The sequence below is a fragment of the Sander lucioperca genome, chromosome 7 (assembly GCF_008315115.2).
Source record: "Sander lucioperca isolate FBNREF2018 chromosome 7, SLUC_FBN_1.2, whole genome shotgun sequence".
NCBI lineage: Eukaryota > Metazoa > Chordata > Actinopteri > Perciformes > Percidae > Sander > Sander lucioperca.
Genome location: NC_050179.1, coordinates 34,049,667 through 34,068,517, shown reverse-complemented (window position 1 = coordinate 34,068,517; position 18,851 = coordinate 34,049,667). Strand labels below are relative to the sequence as shown.

At 41.8% G+C, this 18,851-nt stretch overlaps 1 protein-coding gene across 5 annotated transcripts in view; it reads left to right on the top strand.

Annotated features, from left to right (window-relative positions):
* The window catches only part of ptprz1a (protein tyrosine phosphatase receptor type Z1a), a 132,728-nt gene that overhangs the window by 60,090 nt on the left and 53,787 nt on the right, over positions 1-18,851 (top strand). For all 5 annotated transcript variants that reach the window (XM_036003611.1, XM_036003610.1, XM_036003609.1 and 2 more), the window contains exons 4-8: positions 2,147-2,298; positions 4,449-4,544; positions 7,713-7,779; positions 7,864-8,021; positions 13,290-13,440. In XM_036003611.1, coding sequence (XP_035859504.1) covers positions 2,147-2,298; positions 4,449-4,544; positions 7,713-7,779; positions 7,864-8,021; positions 13,290-13,440 — 624 coding nt within the window. The remainder of the gene's footprint in view (positions 1-2,146; positions 2,299-4,448; positions 4,545-7,712; positions 7,780-7,863; positions 8,022-13,289; positions 13,441-18,851) is intronic.

Genomic DNA, 18,851 nt, shown 5'->3' with positions numbered 1-18,851 from the left:
TTTCTTCAGCGTGCTCACATGAAAAATATATTATCTGTGCAAGACAATAGTCTCGTGCTGGTTCTGTTTTGAAGGTGGTGGCCTGAGATGTACATTATAGTTCAGAAGATGAAAGGACTGAGAAATGCTCCACCTTTATTAGACCATCAAAGAAGGTTTCGACCCTTGAGGCGATCTTTTGTCCGGTCAAACAAAGGCCAACTTGAAGAAGATCCCCTTGTTGATGAAATCATTGTTTGATGGTGTTAGCGGAGCATTGTGTGGTGTGCGAGCTCTCATCTTTTGATCTTCTGTACGTTTATAATCCATTATTTTGAGTGAGAGGTCAGTCTGTGTTCCCTTCAATGCTTTAAAAGCAGAAGACAGACTTGATCTCGGTGGTAAAGTTTGTTCGCACGTGATGATTTAATGTCTCCTGTTGTTCTCGGGTCAAATTTGACCCATTTTTTAAAAACTTCTTATTCAGAAATTTGGTAGACTGGGAAAACCCTGACGAACTTCCGGCAAATTTGAGATTTGCTCTGCAAGTCAGTCTGGCCAAGAGCCCATTCAAGCCCATTTCCAATTTTTCCAAATCGAGGCACCAATCACAACCGCTGATGATAGCGCAGCGACGACAAGCAGCTTTTTGTTTACATTCAACATGGCGGCCACCGAAGTGCAGCAACCTGTTGATGCCGCTATCGCTGCTACATCACCCAGATCGTTGGTCTGATTGGTTGAAGGACTATCCAATTGCGCCCAGAGGCATTTGAGCGGCGTCCATTGGTGACGCCCCTTTGGAAATGGGCTGTGAATGAAGCTTCCCCAGACCCACTCTCAGTTACAACTGAGAAGGGTCTGGTGTCAACCAGGCTAGAAATTGGGGTTTCTTTTAACCAAATTGTCCAAAAAAATAACGTGGATGATTCCATCCAACGCTCTTCACAAGTAAAATAAATGATCAGTTCCATATTTTCATTGAATTTGGGTGTTTTTTTCAATTTCATAGCATATGAAAAAAGGAAGAACGGTCAAATAATTGACGAAAAATGTGACAAGAACATCGAAAAAAGTGATAAAATAGTCAGGAAAAGTAAGAAAAGTGTCGAAAAGACGACCAAAAAGTTTTAATTTTACATTTGTACCAGAAAAAAAAAGTTGTATGGTCGACGGAAAGACAACACAAAGGGTTAGACAAAGCTACAAAGCTTAGAGCTAGATAAGATTAATCGTTTAGTTGTCAACTAATTCATTTAATTAATCACCAATTACTTTGCTAATCAATCTATATATCTAATAATTTATAACCTTTTCTGACATTTTATAGACCAAACAAGTGATCGATTAATTGAGAAAATAATCGAAAGATTAATCAACAATGAAAATAATCGTTAGTTGCAGCTAGCCCTAAAACAATCTAGAAGAGCACAAGGAGAGTGCAGACCTCCGCTAAAGCCATGACCGATTTTTGCAATGTTAACGAAAGTGAAAACCAAATTATTTGTCTTTCCACCTGGTAATACAACAAATTCTCACTCCCTCCCAACTCGTCAACATATTGACGCTCGGTCAGGACCCCTTGGCGCCACTTTCAATGTGCAGGGTCAAAACACTTAGTCAGAGATGGGAAAAGATCGTGGGTAGGGTTAAAAAATGTACATTAAGGTGACACACTGTGCAAAAACTCGACACAAACCCCGGTCTCCTGGCTGAAAGTCCTGTGTTGTTTAACCCATCCATCACCCAAACCTGTGTCCTTTTGCAGATTTTCGGTCTTTCATACTACTTGCTACTGTTGTCGCTCTTCACACTACGTCATCTTACAGCACCGCTGTCGAGCTGCTGCTATGCCCGGTGTGTCCCATACAGACGCTATAGGGTGCGTCAGTATCTGACGCTGAGAGCCACTGACCAATCGTCACTATGTTGACGAGTTGGGAGTAAGAATGGCTTGTGTAATACAGATCCACTCCTAACGTTTCCGGCTTTTCCCTTGGCCCTAGCTCCACCCTTCCACCAAGTTTCCTGGTAATTTGGCCAGTAGTCTTTCCCTAATCCTGCTGACAGTCAAACAAACAAACCACATAACCTCCTTTGGAGAGGTAATAAAATACAGCACTTTCAGTGTCACACGTTTATTTGCTCTTGTGATTTCTGTTTTCAGTGGCGGTCAATGTGGATGGAGAGTTCTACGTCAGCGGAGGAGGTCTCAGGTCAAAGTTTAAAGTCGGACGTATCACCTTCCACTGGGGGCGCTGCAACGCCTCCTCAGACGGCTCTGAACACAGTCTGGATGGAGTCAAATACCCCCTGGAGGTAGACCACTTTTGTGACAAATAAGCTCAGGAATATCCCTGCATGTTTAATGTTATGTACAGCCTGAGTCCATTCAGTCTGTTGTTCAGATCTGAGGTTTATGCAGACGTGAATGAAACATTTTTCCTTAGTTAAACTAGATTTACTGGCTTCCTACAATAGCAGCTGCTTTAGAAAAAGTTTGCAGAGGCCCATGCATTTTTTTCTTAGTATTATTAACTGGCAGAACACATAAGGAAAAACAATTTATGTGATAGGTATATGCAGAGGTGGAAAGAGTACAAAAATATTCTACTTAAAGGTGCACTATGAGTTCCTGCATGGTCCCTCCATATTTCCGTAACTGTCATGACTAACTGTCACTAACCCCCACCCCCTCCCCCAACCATCTTGTCAAAGATTGGCTGGAGTGGTTTGTTGTATTTTGTAGGGCTGCAACTAACGATTATTTTAATAATCGATTAATCTGTCGATTATTTTTTCGATTAATCGATGAATCGGATAAAAAAACAAAGAAGCATTAATTTACATCAACTTAATTTACATACTTACATACATACTTGTTGTTTTTAGTTAATAGTTGTGCAGACAACACACACACACACACACACACACACACACACACACACACACACACACGTTCACTTGAAGCTCATTCATTAAATTATTACCATCATTGTAGTAAGTGCAAGTTAAGTTCATTTGTACACCACATTTAAACACAGCTTAAGATGACCAAGTGCTATAAAAGAACTTTAAAATGAAATTAAAAAGTACAACACACACAAATATATTTGTCAACAATAACTGATATGGGACAAAGCACAGAATATATATATGACAATAGATTGAAAAATGAATGGGCCAAAAAAGGCGAGTGAATAAAAACGTGTCTTAATGCCGTTTTTCCATTACATGGTACCTGCTCAACTCGCCTCGACTCGACACACTGTGCGTCCGTTTTCCATTGCAGATTTTACTACCGCGTGTGGCTGGTCGTCTTATATGCCGGCTCGACGCACACACCAGCGCACAAGTATAACATCATGCCCCTAGTGTTTGTTTGATGGTTACGACCCCTGTGTTGTCTCCGAGACCGGGCTTTTTCACAGTGTATTCAGGGGGCAGGCAGCTAGTTATCAAGGAGAGATGCCTACAATTTGAGACAAAAAATGAAATCGCACTGAAACCATGCAGGAACTCATAGTGCACCTTTAAGTAAAAGTACTATACTTTGATGAACTTTTACTTAAGTACGAGTAAAATTACCGATATAAAATTCTACTCCAGTAAAAATAAAGGAGGTCATTTAAAATGTACTCAGAGTAAAAGTTACTTAGTTACTTTTTAACAGTGGAGGGAGGGGGGGGAGGAAGCTACAATAATGTTGGAAAAAATCAATAAAAAGGTCAAAGAAAGGGACAAATGTCAGAAAAAGGGACAAAAAGTCCATGAAAAGATTTCTCCAGCCTCGATTTGACTTTGTTGACAGAAGCAACCTTTTTTATTTCCATTTTCTTTTTACTCAGAAACGCATGAGATTTAAAATGTAGAAAAGTACAATACTTTAAACAAAACATACTTAAGTAAAAGTCAAATTACAGATTTTTCAAAACTACTTTAAAAAGTAAACCTATGCAAAAAAAAGTAATTAATTGTAATTAGTTACTTTCCACCTCTGGGTATATGTTCTTTTCAACTAAAGCAATGATTATGACAATGTCTAAGTTGAAAGATTTTATTATCACACCAAACACTGGTTAGCGGTCTTTTCTTACTTTCTGCTTTTATTACACCTGATTTTCTAAAAGATTTGGTGCTCTTCCTCTGAAACCTCACTGGACTTAACATAATTCCATTATAAATTATTATCATTTAGCTGACGCTTATATCCAAAGTGACTTACAATTGCCATATATGTCAGAGGCTTGGGGCTGATGTGTCACAGTGGAAATTGAATCCAGATCTCCCACACCAAAGGCATGTGTCATATCCACTGTTGTTATTACACACAGTCCAGCTACCAATCCACAGTCCGTACTTCGGTCTGTACGGGGACTTGAACCAACGACGCTCTGGATTCCAACCCAACTCCCTATGGACTGAGCTACTGCCACACCCTACCGCCATTTCTCTGTTTTCTCCTACAGATGCAGATCTACTGTTATGAGGCGCATCGCTTTGACTCTTTGGACGAAACCATCAAGGCCGGAGGCAGAATCACAGCGCTCGCCGTGCTGTTCGAGGTGTGAATAAGATTGATAAGGCTTTATCTCAGCAACATACATCTATGGACCTTTTTCACAGCAGACATTTTGACTTGCCATAGTAGGAAAAGCACAGCTCAAATTGATAACCTTAACGATGGCTCAGTTCCATCAAGTGTCCCAGTAAGCTATTTCAGTGAGTCAGCATGCACAATACCAGGACCTCTCCTAAGTGGAATGCAGCCATCATTAATGGTCTTGAATACACCTGTGCTTTTCCTACTATGACATGTCAACATGTCTGCTGTGAAAAAGGTCTATGGACACAGACTAGCTTTACTTTAACTCAGGGTTTACAATACATACATACATACATACATACATACAATACAAGTCCTGTGAAAAGCCTAAAGTTTGTTAAATTTTGTTAAAATGCTTATCAGTTGTTTTTTTTTAAACATTTTTGATTTTGTCCTGAAACGTCAGAATTAACCCTGCTGGTGTGGTGTGGGCTTACAGTGGTTAGCTCCAGGCTAATGGTTTGAAACTTGAACCATTATTTGAAGAGCACTATTCTTGTACACCACACAGGAGTTTGGGTTGGTGCTTATTTCACAAAAATGTCTGATTTAACCAGCCAGATCTGAAATCCAAAAGAAAAGTTGGCAGCTTTAAAACACGGATGGTTCTATGGGTGACTTTGTGTTGGAGAAAGATGGAAAAAGTCAGACTGAGGGAATGAATCAAAGTCTTTCCGTGGCATCAGCAGTATGCTGCAGTAATACCTTAGTGAGTGTTCGATTCACATCTTGGCTGAGGATCATTGCCGAGCTCTTGTCTGTGTTTTCGTGTTCGCTGCCAGGGTTCGTAGCGAACATCACATGCATACCTTCCCTTTGTTTTGCTTTGTGCAGTCGCGTTGCCTCTGGCCGGGTTGACGTGTTCGAACTGACAGAGGCCGTGTTGGAACGAAATTCAGAAAAAAACTTCTGATGTGAAGCTGCAGGCTCTGTGTGCATGTTTTTGGGTGGAGAGCAGGGTGGGGAAACTACAAAACCGCACAAAAGAGCTAATAAATCTTAAATCTCTAAAGTTGCCAACCGGCAACCAGCTTTCAAAGTTTTGAACTCTCCGAAATTTGTTGAGGGGAGTCTGTTGGCTTAGTTTGGGAAGGTGAAAGTCCTGGGTTTGAATCTGGCCTCATCGTATGGTCTTCTGTACTTTCTCTCTCCTTTGGCAAATAAATATCACAAACTATCTGAAAAGTTGTACCAAATCCTCCCACATTTGTTTAGCTGAACACCCATACAGAAACCACAGTCCTTAAACTTTACCTCTCAATAATATTTATGTGTGTAGACTGAAGATGGAGTGTTGATGGATTTCTGCACTGATTTCCTGTCAGACTGGTTTAGGTGATGAACGCTCACTTTGGTGTTTTTGGATCTGACATCAAAGCCTGTTGCCGTTCCCATAAAAGCTTCACTTCCAGCCTGTCATAGAGCCTGAATAAATACTTACAACTGCAGCTTCATCTTACTCAGTGGTTCCATGTAACCAGGGGAACTTGTGTGGTTGCAGTTGCCAGGAAGTAGGTAGAAAGATGATCAACTAATCACAATCAATATCCACATATCGAGTCAGCTGCAGCGTAACTCTCGCCAAAATGCAACCTAGGGTCTTTTTGTGAATGTACCTGAGTCAAACTTTCGTTTAAAAGCATATTTAGGACGGAATCGCCACTTTTAAGATTTACCGTATTTTCGTTTTTCGGTCAAATGTCTTTTTGAATGGGAGTGCTAGGGGCACTTTTATGCTAGCCTCAAAATAGCTATTTTTAAAACACTAAGAAGGCTCGACACAACATGAAACTTTGCTCCAAGTATCACCAGGGGCTCTACACCTTAACGAAAGCATTGACAACATTGTTTGTGTACCCAGAGTTTACTAAAAAGAAAGGTTTTGAGCAACTCACGTTAGCAGTCGTCGTTTACGCTATCCGCCATTTTCCCAGTCAAAAATAGGCAATCTCCGAATGCGAATGAACGGACTCCATAGGAGGAAATGTCATTCTTATTGAGGCTCCTTTTTCAACTACAATGTCAATATTGTGTTTCACTAACGACAAAACAACGAATTATCCGTGCATTTATATTTTATATGGAAGTTTTTGGAGCTTTCCATCTTTACTCTCCTCCCTCGACTATTTTTGACTGGCTCGATAGACGGCAACCGGAAGAACAACAGCTACAGTGAGTTGCTCAAAACCTTTTTTTTTAGTAAACTCTGTGTACACAAACAATGTCAATGCTTTCGTTAAGGTGTAGAGCCCCTGTTGATACTTTGAGCAAAATTTCATGTTGTGTCGAGCCTTCTTAGTGTTTTAAAAATAGCTATTTTGAGGCTAGCATAAAAGTGTCCCTAGGACTCCCATTCAAAAGGCCATTTGACCGAAAAACGAAAATACGGTAAATCTTAAAAGTGGCGATTCCGTCCTAAATATGCTTTTAAATGAAAGTTTGACTCGGGTACATTCACAAAAAGACCCTAGGTTGCATTTTGGCGAGAGTTACGCTTTAAAGTTGCGATTGGGCATAACAAAATCTAGTTAGCAATACAATGGTGGAAAGTAACTGAGGCCATGATCACACTTGGCGTCTTTTTTGACAAGAAAAAATTGAATAGGGCGCTTTTGTAGTAAAAAAAAAAAAAAGAAGCTGGCAGCGTTTTTATTCCAAAAAGCAGCCGACTGCATCTTTTGTTACTATAACAACAGCTACTACAGTATCCTAGAGCGCAATGTAGAGCGGTGCTAACGTTAAATAAAACAAAGCGAGTTCCCTGAACAGGGAGCACCCGGTCATATCATATAACTCGCTGTGTTCCGACTCAATTTTTTCTTGTTGTTATGGAAACGACAGATCTGGCTACTCCACTTGTCATTTGCCAGCTGTCAAAAAAGCGAAGTTGAACTTTTTTCATCTTCAAAAAGACGCTCTGAGCTGCAGAAAAGAATCGTCGGTGGCGTTTTAAAAAAGCGCTCAGGACTCAAACACGGTTTACTCCGTAGGATTATGCTGCTACATTATGAATACAATCATATTGTTTGGTTAAAAAAAAAAAAAAAAAAGTATTATACAATAACATTTACAACCTACACACAAGAAAAGGAAAAGAGAAACCATAACTACCCTTTTCTCTTCACAGACGAGCAACGAAGACAATGTGAACTACGCTGCCATCATAGACGGGATCAGCAGCGTGAGCAGATACGGTACGTCGGTTTCTTCTTTCTCTCTCCTCTCTTTGCATCTCCTTCTGTAACGCTTGCATTAAAGCCGTCTCCTTTGCCGTCCAGGAAAGAGCGCAGAAGCTTTACCGTTTGCCCCGCGGGGTCTCCTGCCAAACTCCACGGAGAAATACTTTATCTACAACGGCTCTCTGACCACGCCGCCCTGCAGCGAGACTGTCGAGTGGATCGTCTTCAGGAACACGGTGGCCATCTCTGACGAACAGGTGAGGGATGGAAACACCTGTCCTGCATCGCCCTGTCGGGGTTCTAATTTGCAATAATGACCGTTTGACTCTACATTATCCCTTACATATAAAAGTGTTATAGGATTTAAGATGTTAGTGGAGGCGCTCTGTATAACCTCAAATGTAGGGTTGGGCATCGTTTTTTATTTTAACAATTCTGATTGCAATTCCAATTCTTCCTTTCCATTCTGGTTTCTTCTTTAAGGCAGGGGTGTCAAACTCATCTTAGTTCATGGGCCACATCCCCCTAATTTGATCTCAAGTGGGCCGGACCAGTAAACCACTCCAGAAAGATCAGAAACTTTATCTGCCACAGAGTTTCTTGTCAGCTTGATGTTGGCAATCGCAAGTTGCTTCTGCTACGACAGCGTTCTAAGGCTATTGTAGAGGGAAAGAAATGTTATGTACCTAGGAGAGAGGGGTAATATTCCTAAGTCATAAATTTACGGAAAAATAACTCCGATATTCTCTGAGATTTAAGTGGTAAATTTGGAGATGGAATTAATTACTTCTCTGCAATTTTGACACTTTGCAAAGTCAACCAGTGGGCCTGATTGGACCCTTTGGCGGGCCGGTTCTGGCCCACGGGCCCTGTGTTTCACACCCCTGCTTTAAGGGAAGGAGTAGAAATGGGTCACATGCTTTCACAGATAGAGAATAAGAGGAACATTTGATTTTGATTCAATGGTAATTTACAGTTTTACCGGGCTTTTTCAATGTAAAATAAAGCCAAACTTTAGAGCGCCGCTTGCTGTGCTCCGTGGCTGCAGCACAACAACCATCTGGAAGTACGGGTCGCTATGGAAACCATAACTTAATTAGATTACTTGCGTTAAATTTGGAACCGATGATCGGATTCTAAACCATATATTCCGAACGATTCCAATAAACAAACCATTCCATTGGAATCCTAACTTTTGAAACAATCCAAGTTGGAGCCGGTTCTCAATGCCCAATCCTACCCAGATGTGTCCTATGAAACACATCTGGGGCACGTTCAGTCCCAACAAAATGAAGCAAACCATTTATTTAAACTGAAATGGCGGTGCTTTGAACACCCTGCTGTCTGTGCAAGCGCAGTGCCTTACCATAATAACAACTTTACATACACGTTGCTGCTGATTGGGTAACATCTCTGACACACCCACCAAGCAAGAGAAAACCAACCTTAAAGCTTGTTGCACACCGTTTCGCACTGTTCTGAGGGAACAGAAGGAGATTGAACTTGCCCCATGTCAACTAAAACCTCCTGACACCATGAACATTGATAAACTACTTTTAAATGAACGGCAAGCGTTCATAGAAACTGTATCAGCACATGACAGAAAAGGATGAGTACACACACAATGTCAAACAAGTTTATTTTCATAGAAGCTGAAACAAATGGCTGCCTGAAAGGAAGGAAATCCGTCTGAAAACTAACGAGAGAAACTGAGAAATGTAAAAAGCAGTAATGTGAAGAGTGAGCACTTTGTTTTTAACTGTTTTACAAACCATGTTGAACCGTCTGTGAGGTCCTTTAAGAGCCGGACGTCAGCTTTGAGGGTTATCTTGAAGATGAAAAGGCTAGACACACAATTACAGACACGTCCGTAAACAACCTTTTAGAAAAACGTGTTCAAGGAGCTGAAAGGAGGAATTATCATACCAGAGCACAAGTGATGGGCGAGGCAACGTGTGTGTGTGTGTGTGTGTGTGTGTGTGTGTGTGTGTGTGTGTGTGTGTGTGTGTGTGTGTGTGTGTGTGTGTACTGCCCCGGGCCAAGCATGATTGACAGCCATACAGAGGCGGTCATTACAGCACACAGATATTGGCTTACAAAAGATCTTTACGGTATTTAAGCTGAAACACACACACACACACACACAAAAGGTTTTCTACAGAAGGGCTGGGGTGTGACGCCTGCTGAGGCCCAGACGTCATTTTCCACCAGACTCATTCACTCTTGACACACAGCTGTCAAAAGGCAGAAGGACACACACACACACACACACACACACACACACACACACACACACACACACACACACAACCAAGATGGTGTAGTGCTAGTCAAATGTTTGTTAGTGTTGGTGTGCCAATGTGTTCTGCCTTAGTAAGAAACCTTATTTATCGATACATGTGTAGAATGTCTGTCTCAGAAAACAGAATTCTACAAGCTTTAGCCCACCTTGATTTTACCTCTGTCAGGTAGGCATCTAGACTGTGGAGACACTGGCGCTCCTGTTTGCACATTACAGGGGAAAGTTGTTGACCTTTTATTAATTTATATGAATTGTACTGTATATTTATTCCTATATGTTCGTAAATATTGTCATTTTGAATGTACTATGGACCTTCCATTTGTGTCCTGAATAAAGTTATTAATATGATTATTATTATTATTAAAACCCCTGCTGCAGATCTTCCAGGGTTTCCAGGTTTCTCCAAACCTTTGTGACGTGCCGCAGCTGGTTTACATTCCAGCTCCGGTCCGCCTGCCAGACTTTAATGCTTTAGAGTCAAGATTTTTACAACCGCAAATGGCCTTAATGGGCTCTGAGCTTGGCTGTGCCGCAGTGTTGACTCTGTGTGAGTCAGATGCTGTGAGTGTTGTGTAACCGAAGGGCAGTGACTCACCTGAGCAGGTACAGAGGCGACAGGCAGGTTAAAGGACCGATCCAGCGTGAGTCACGGCTCCTTTACACCCATTCACTTCCAAACTTCTGAGAGAACTGCAGCTGTGTGATTAACACGTTATTTTAGTGCTCTAGACAATTAGAGTTAACGGAATGGATAAACGGACTATAACATGTTGAAATAGTCTGCACACATGAACGGTTCATGATATGATATTGTAGGGCCTACGAAATTAGGGCAACCGCTGGCTTGTCGCGTGGCAAACGGTCACATGACAAATTTTACTTTCTACAGTAAAATTTTGTCGAGAAAAGGCGACTGTGAGGCGGGTACAGGGCACCGCGATGTGCCGGTCGTTTTAGCAGCTGTTGCAAAAGGCTGTCCTGCGGCGACAACAGTTAAAGGTCCCATGGCATGAAAATTTCACTTTATGAGGTTTTTTAACATTAATATGCATTCCCCCAGCCTGCCTATGGTCCCCCAGTGGCTAGAAATGGTGATAGGTGTAAACCGAGCCCTGGGTATCCTGCTCTGCCTTTGAGAAAATGAAAGCTCAGATGGGCCGATCTGGAATCTTCTCCTTATGAGCTCATAAGGAGCAAGATTACCTCCTCTTTCTCTGCTTTGCCCGCCCAGATGCCTCTCTCTCATGGGCCCACCCATGAGAGAGAGGCATCATGGCTTTCAAACGAGCAAAGTCGCAGTTGGTCAAGGCCACACCCCCCCCCCCCCCCTTGCCCCCCCCCCCCCCTCGTCAATAGCTACAGACACAGAAATGGCACATACTAAGGAAAGCTCTTTGTGGGACTGGCTCTAGTGGCTGTAATTCTGCACCAAGGCTGAATTTCGGGAAAGAGACTTCAGATACAGTATTAGGGGACCACTAAGGTCTATATAAAAGAGACTTCAGATACAGTATTAGGGGACCACTAAGGTCTATATAAAAGAGACTTCAGATACAGTATTAGGGGACCACTAAGGTCTATATAAAAGAGACTTCAGATACAGTATTAGGGGACCACTAAGGTCTATATAAAAGAGACTTCAGATACAGTATTAGGGGACCACTAAGGTCTATATAAAAGAGACTTCAGATACAGTATTAGGAGACCACTAAGGCCTATATAAAAGAGACTTCAGATACAGTATTAGGAGACCACTAAGGTCTATATAAAAGAGACTTCAGATACAGTATTAGGGGACCACTAAGGTCTATATAAAAGAGACTTCAGATACAGTATTAGGGGACCACTAAGGCCTATAGAAATCATCCAAAGAGCACCATGTCATGGGACCTTTAAGTATAGGCACCAAAACAATTAGTTAAAGGACAATTCCAGCACAAAATGAACCTATGAGGTTAATAACACGTGTACCGAGTCAACCGTTCTCTGGGATTTGTTTTGTTTTCATGCTAATCGAATGTGTCTCTAGCTTGAAACAAGCTAGCGCAAACCGCTGATTAGCTTATAAAGCTAGTAGTCAGGGCACTGGTAAAGTAAATAGAAATCGCTATTTCTATACCACTAACAAGGCTCAAAATAGCACCACACTTCAACTGTAGCATAATGAGGGTCCCTACATGTAAACTGAAGCATTGAGAACTTTGTATGTGTACAGACAGTTTATTAAAAAGATAGTTTAGAAAGACATTACCGTTCGCGTATACAGGCAGGCGCCATCTTGGGAAAACAGTCATGACCAGTCAAACCACAAACGCCCTGCTTGAGCTATGTTACTGGTTGCACGGCGTTCGTGGTACGACTGGGCATGACTGTTGTCCCAAGATGGCGCCTGCCTGTATACGCGAACGGTAATGTCTTTAAGATAAGATAAGATTGGGGTTTGGGTTAAATCACCGGCCCCTTTGAGTAGGACTCCCGGGACACAAACACCCGTTTCCTGGGTGAAAATTGTGTGTTTTCCCCTTAACTTCTTATGGGACACGACCTCCGCTGCCCTGCTTGACCACTTATACCACATGTGTCAAACTCAAGGCCCGCGGGCCAAATCTGGCCTCTCGCAAATTTCGATCATGCCTGCAAATCAAAGTAGGTTCACAATCAATTTTGGCGTGCCTAGTTGTGCGCCAAACCAAAAAGACAGGAAACTGTTTTCAAACTGCAATTACGCGACACTCAAAGCAGAATTTGGCAGACTCAGAAATTCCCACACAACCATATTCAGGCCTATAAAACAAGTTGTATCGACTGTGTGGTAGCCTACTTGTAAAATTGTAATCAGAATGCATTGTTTTGCTTGATTTGTTAAATTCTATGAGGGCTAAAGAACTTTCTTGCTGACTTTAGCGCTTTATATCGACCAAACTCTAAGTGAGAAGACTATATGAGACATGCAATAATACAGTCAAAAATATTTTACTTTTTCGATAAAATAAAAGCATGGTAATAAACTATACATGTCTGGCCCTTGATGTGATTCTCAGTTTCCAGTGTGGCCCTTAGAGAACTTGAGTTTGATACCCCTGGCTTGTACCATACAATTTCCCCACTGGAAAGGGGAAGGGGACTTCGCTTCTCTACTCAGAGTGACTGAACCAGCATCACGGTGCTGTTTCTTAGCAGCAGGCGCCGACGGTGCTGACACTGGTTTGTTTTGGCTTCGCAGCTGGAGATGTTCTGCGAGGTGATGACGATGCAGCAGGCCGGATACGTGATGCTGATGGACTACCTGCAGAACAACTACAGGGAGCAGCAGCAGCAGTTCATGGGTCAGCTGTTCTCCTCCTACACCGGCACCGAGGAGGTCCTCACACCAGGTAAGCATCCAGAGTCTAACTCTCTTCCTGTTTGTCCGGTCATCACCGTCTGCAGGAGCCAGGTTTATGGAGGAAAATATGAGTGTTTTTTTTTTTTACCAGTCCCTAGCCTGACAAACCAGACTCACATCAAGATGTTGGGTCTGGGAACTCACCATTGGCATGGCTCAATCCGAGGGGCGGGATAAACGGTTGTCTTTCAAATTCCGAAAGACCGCTGTTCGCCAGCAGCAGCAGCCATCTTCTTTGTTTTCAAGTAGCAGGGAATTCACGCGGAGCCGTCACAACTCTGCCGTCGTAATGTTAAGCCCGCCCCACCGACTCTATACACAATGTGATTGGCCTGAGTAGAGTTTGGTTTTTCCAGCTCGCAAGCCAACGGAGAGTTGCTAGACGACCCTGGCTGCAAATTACATTTGCTGCCGCTAGGGTGCGTCTAAATTTCAAGGCTAGTCAGTCCCATGAGCATGGGCCTAAATTTCATCCAGCAGATGGGGAAGGGGCAGAAAACATAAAATTTCTTAAGAGCAATTATTAAAGGGGACACAAATTATACTGTCAGATTTGTTCTTGTAACAGGATATGTGTAGTTGTAGAACTCCAGTAAGTAGGCTGGCAAAGCTATTTTATTCACTTTAAACATTGGATGAAGTGATTCTTTTCTCTAATACAGATGATGCTGAACTGAGAACTGAGCCTCCAAGCAAGCAAGCTAACTAACTAGCCAGCCAGCCAATAAATTAGTAAAGTTTAACAACTTAATGTCATTCACACACTTTTGTCACAGCGTAGGAAAGTACAGTGCTCTCGCCAGATGAGTGACAACTTTGTTAGGCTCATTTTCTGTAACTAGTGACAGCACGTTGGGTGGAATTAGCATGCTAACGTTAGCTAACTAACTACTCATCAAGCTACCAAACAAGCTAAGTAACTTTATGACTGCTAACATAGTGTACACGTGAAAAAATACAATTGTTTTGTCATGACTAATTTATTAATGACTCAGCATAATTTGTATTAGAGGAAACAATAACTTCATCCGATGTTTAAAGCGAATAAAACAGAAACAAAAATTGTTCTCTCCCACGAGTCCCACAGACTTTTGTGTACCGTAAACGTCAAGGGAGATCAGGTGGGGTGGTTCCTAATCCCCCCGACCCCCCCTGTGATTTCTGCCTATGTCCTTGAGTGTCGACTTTAGGCCGACACACATGAATGTCTCACCTGGCTGCTTCCAGAACGTAGCGTGACGCCGAGTATGAAGAATCGCAGGTTAATGCTCATTACATAAGGTCTCTGATGGATCAGAGACAAGTGGATCACAAATGACGGGACAAAAAAAAGACAGAGGGACAAGAATAGAACTCCAGTGGCCCAAATAAAATCTCAGTGACAGCAGGAGGAGGTCAACTTGGTTAACCATCGATTTTCCCGCTGCAGCACGCTGGTTGTTTTCAATCATTAGTAATGACGTGGTATTGATCTCTGGGGTTTTTGGAAGGGCTTGTTCTGACATTAGAGACCAGGAGATCGTTTGGTGTTTACAATTTATTAGTTTAATTTAACAGGGTCATTGACTGTCCCAGAATTAGGCCTCTTTCACACTGGCTGCGTGGCGTGAGCGTGTCCGTTTTTATTTTGGCTCCCATGTCATCAGGTTAGAGCTTGCACACTGCCTGAGCCGCGCCGAAAACGCGTGCATGCTACAAAATAGGGCCGATGCCTATTTGTCACGCGACACGCAAGCGTGTTGGAAGCGTTTCCAGGCCAAATAGAAAAGATGTTTATATGTCATTTTGACACAAATACATTTAATAAATGACATGTTGATGTTTGAAAGTCTCTTAGGTTTTGACATAAATGCAGATATAAATGTAATTTAAAAAAATAATAATTATCGATTTTCAAATATTGCACCTGTCAATACGGAACCAAATATTCTGTAGCCTATTTTGCCGTCAATACTGCCGACGTTGTCTTTGCTGTAATCAAATCAGTATATATTTATGTTTAACGTGGTATTTCATTTTATCAATGGGAAACATACATGTGTACAGACAAGGCTAGCAGCAGCGGCGCCGCGTCAGACACGTTTCTGGTGTGAAAAGACATAGAAAACGCCACGCAGCCGCCACGCAACTGACATGCAACCGAAACGCCAAGCTCACGCCACGCAGCCAGTGTGAAAGAGGCCTTTAGAGACATTAGCTTAATTTCACCAGCAGTCCCTGGGCAGGCAACTCCACAAAGGAGTCATGTTAAAATGTTCCTTTAAAAAGTGTTTGTACGGCGGATTTGTTTTGTCGAGTGACACAGCTACTCTCTCCGATTTTCACTGTATTTGTATAAAATGTGGAAAGATCTCTTTTGGCTTCGATGTTTTACAGTTAAAGTAATTTAATTTATAAAAGAGGGGCTAGATGTTCAGTTTAGTTGTGTGAAAGATTCATCTGTGTGTGAGGAAATAACTTCTAATACTGTATAGGGCTGCACAATATTAGGAAAATATCTGGTTACACTTAACTTAAAGGTATCTACATAAGAGTGACATGGCACTATTATGAGCACATTACACTGTCATGACACAGTCATAAACATTGTAAACAAGTCATAAACGTTTATGACATAACGCTTCTTTCATTAAGTGTCATTCGGTTTTTGTCATGACAAGTTATGGTTAGGGTTAGGGTTCATGTGTCATGACTGTGTTCCTGACAGTGTCATGTCACTCTTATGTAGATACCTTCAAGTAAAGTGTTACCACATAAGTAATGGCGATTATTTTGACTGACATTGCGATATGATTCACGATATTGGAGGGAATGATCATTTTTGTATCATTATTCACAAATTCTCAAAAAAAAAAAAAAAAATTTTAAAAATGATTGAAGTGTGATTTTTTTGCGGGGATCTGTACCAAACAAAGATGTTTTCCTTTAGTCTATAGCAGGGGTTTTAAAATTGGGTGAATGTGAGCCTCCCCTTAGAGTAGGTCAGGACAGCCGAGCCCCCCCTTCCCCAAAATCCCGTCCGCCTGCCCTTAACACACACACGCCTCTGCAGTAAATGCCATCTTTTGTGTGTCCCAGACAATGATAAGTTTGTAAATATTTTTTATATTGTATTTGAAGACATTTTATTTCCACAACTTTTTAAAAAGTGCATTCATAAACGATTCTTTGCAACAGCAAATCATTTCTAACTTCATGCAGGCCTAATTGAGGCTACTTTTAAAATCACTGAACATCAGTGGGCCTATCCACAAGTCAACAAAACATGCTTAACATGTGTTATGATGGGTGGGGTGGGTCAACCCCCTGAACATTTTGAGCATTAAACACTTCATTTCCTGCATTCTGGTGAATTTGTATGCACCTATTTCTACCTTTTTCTGAATCAATTTATGCTGGAAATATCTTTATGTAAAGGGAAACATAGATTACAATCAAAATCTAAAAACATAATGGAATATTTAGCAGTAAGGCTCTGAGGCATTCTGTATTGCTTTATCTATTTATTCTCCTGTAGATCGACTTTTCTAATTATATAATATACACATGTAGCCTAGCATCATTTACTCCTCCCTCCTCTTTTGCTTCTTTTGTTGGGGAAGTAACCTCCTTAAATGTGCATATGACCTCAATGATACATTATTCATTTTAATTTATTAATAAACTCTGTGCACATTCACATTCAAATATATCTCATCCCATCTGTGTTCTCTGAGATTTGGAGGAGTTGTGATATTTTGAGAAAAATAGTTATAATAGGCTATTACAAGAATACAGTCACTATATTTCTGAAAATAATCCACCTGCACCGTAGCCTGCTGTGCATTACGTGATTTCTCTGCTGATACGGTAGATCTCAGACCTCCTGACAGACTCAGAGCCCCGTTTGGGTCTCTGGTCTCTGAATGAGACAAAGTTTAGGGAAGTGGCTGAACGCTGCTCTACATCGGAGGTTGAAACCCGAAACTACGACAGAAATACACGGAGCACAAATGCAACACATCTACCGCAGCATGTCGACAGCAGAGCGCATCCATAAACCTGAACCTGCACAGCTTTTTACAGCGAGAGTGGACACTAAGCGACGTCCGGTTTCATATTTGTCAGTCAACTTTTCAAAATACATTCGGGGCTGAAGCCCCGGCAAAATCAGCTGACGCCGCGTCTGTCAGTGGAAACAATGAGGCCACTCTTTTGATGCGCAGAGGTGTTGGATGCGGGGCTGCACTGCAGAGAGAAATAAACGCAAGTCGTCCTCCACCTGCAGCCTTGATCTGTATTTGTTTTTAATCAGGGGCAGTGCGGAAAACCCACACTCACACAAGTAGGTGGAGGTGAAGGGGATTAGGACTTTCATAGCCTTAGTGGAGATCTGGGGGAACTCGCTCTCCACAGACAACCGTAACGCGTGATGGACATTTCTCCCGGTCTCTGTCACACCGCAGCAGAGGACCCCGACCAGGTGAAACCTAACTTTAACTCAGGATCATATTTCCTTTCCTCATATTTTTTTGCTGGGTCCTGTCTCCTCCCTTAATGCTGACTTCTGTTGACTTGGGACAAGGAAACGATGCACTTTAAAGCTAATACACGCATGCACAATTACAGATATCAATAGAGCTGCATACAGTTATTTTTTCTTCACGTGTCGCGCCTCCCCTGTAGCTCTTTGGGGCCCCCCAGGGGAGGCGCGCCTCACCTATTGAGAACCTCTGGTCTATAGGATACGATTTGTACGCCGGGACGTCTCTGCAGCACCACAATACTTTATTTGAGAATGGTTTGACACATATTTTGCCTTTAACAAATATTGCCCCCCCCCCTCCCAATTTGAGGGACTTGTACTTTACTTGAGTCTGTTCTTTTCATGCCACTTTCTACTTCTACTCAGCTACATTTCAGAGAGAAATATTGTACTTTTTACTCCACTACGTTACTAGTTACTCTACAAATTAAGATTTTTGCCCACAAAACGCATGCAGTATATAAAATACGATCTTTTATTATACATTAAACTACCCAACAATCTAACGGCCTACAAGTCCAGCTGAAATGATTAGACTGTTAAACACACAACTGTTTGGATCGTTTCCAGTTTCTACAATGTGAGGATTTTTCAGCATTGAGTACTTTTACTTTGAATACTTTAAGTACATTTTCCTGATGCTACTTACAGACTTTTACTTAAGTAACATTTTCAATGCAGGACGTTTACTTGTAACAGAGTATTTTTACAGTGTGGTATTAGTACTTGATCTTGATCTGAATACTTTTTCCACCACTGCCTATGAGGTTTATACCTCATAGTGTTCTGCTGGCTCACTCCGCCCCCTGCTGGTTGAAGGAGTCTTTCTTTGTACACTTATCCTCAGAGAGGATAAAGGTCAGAGGTTAGCGAGA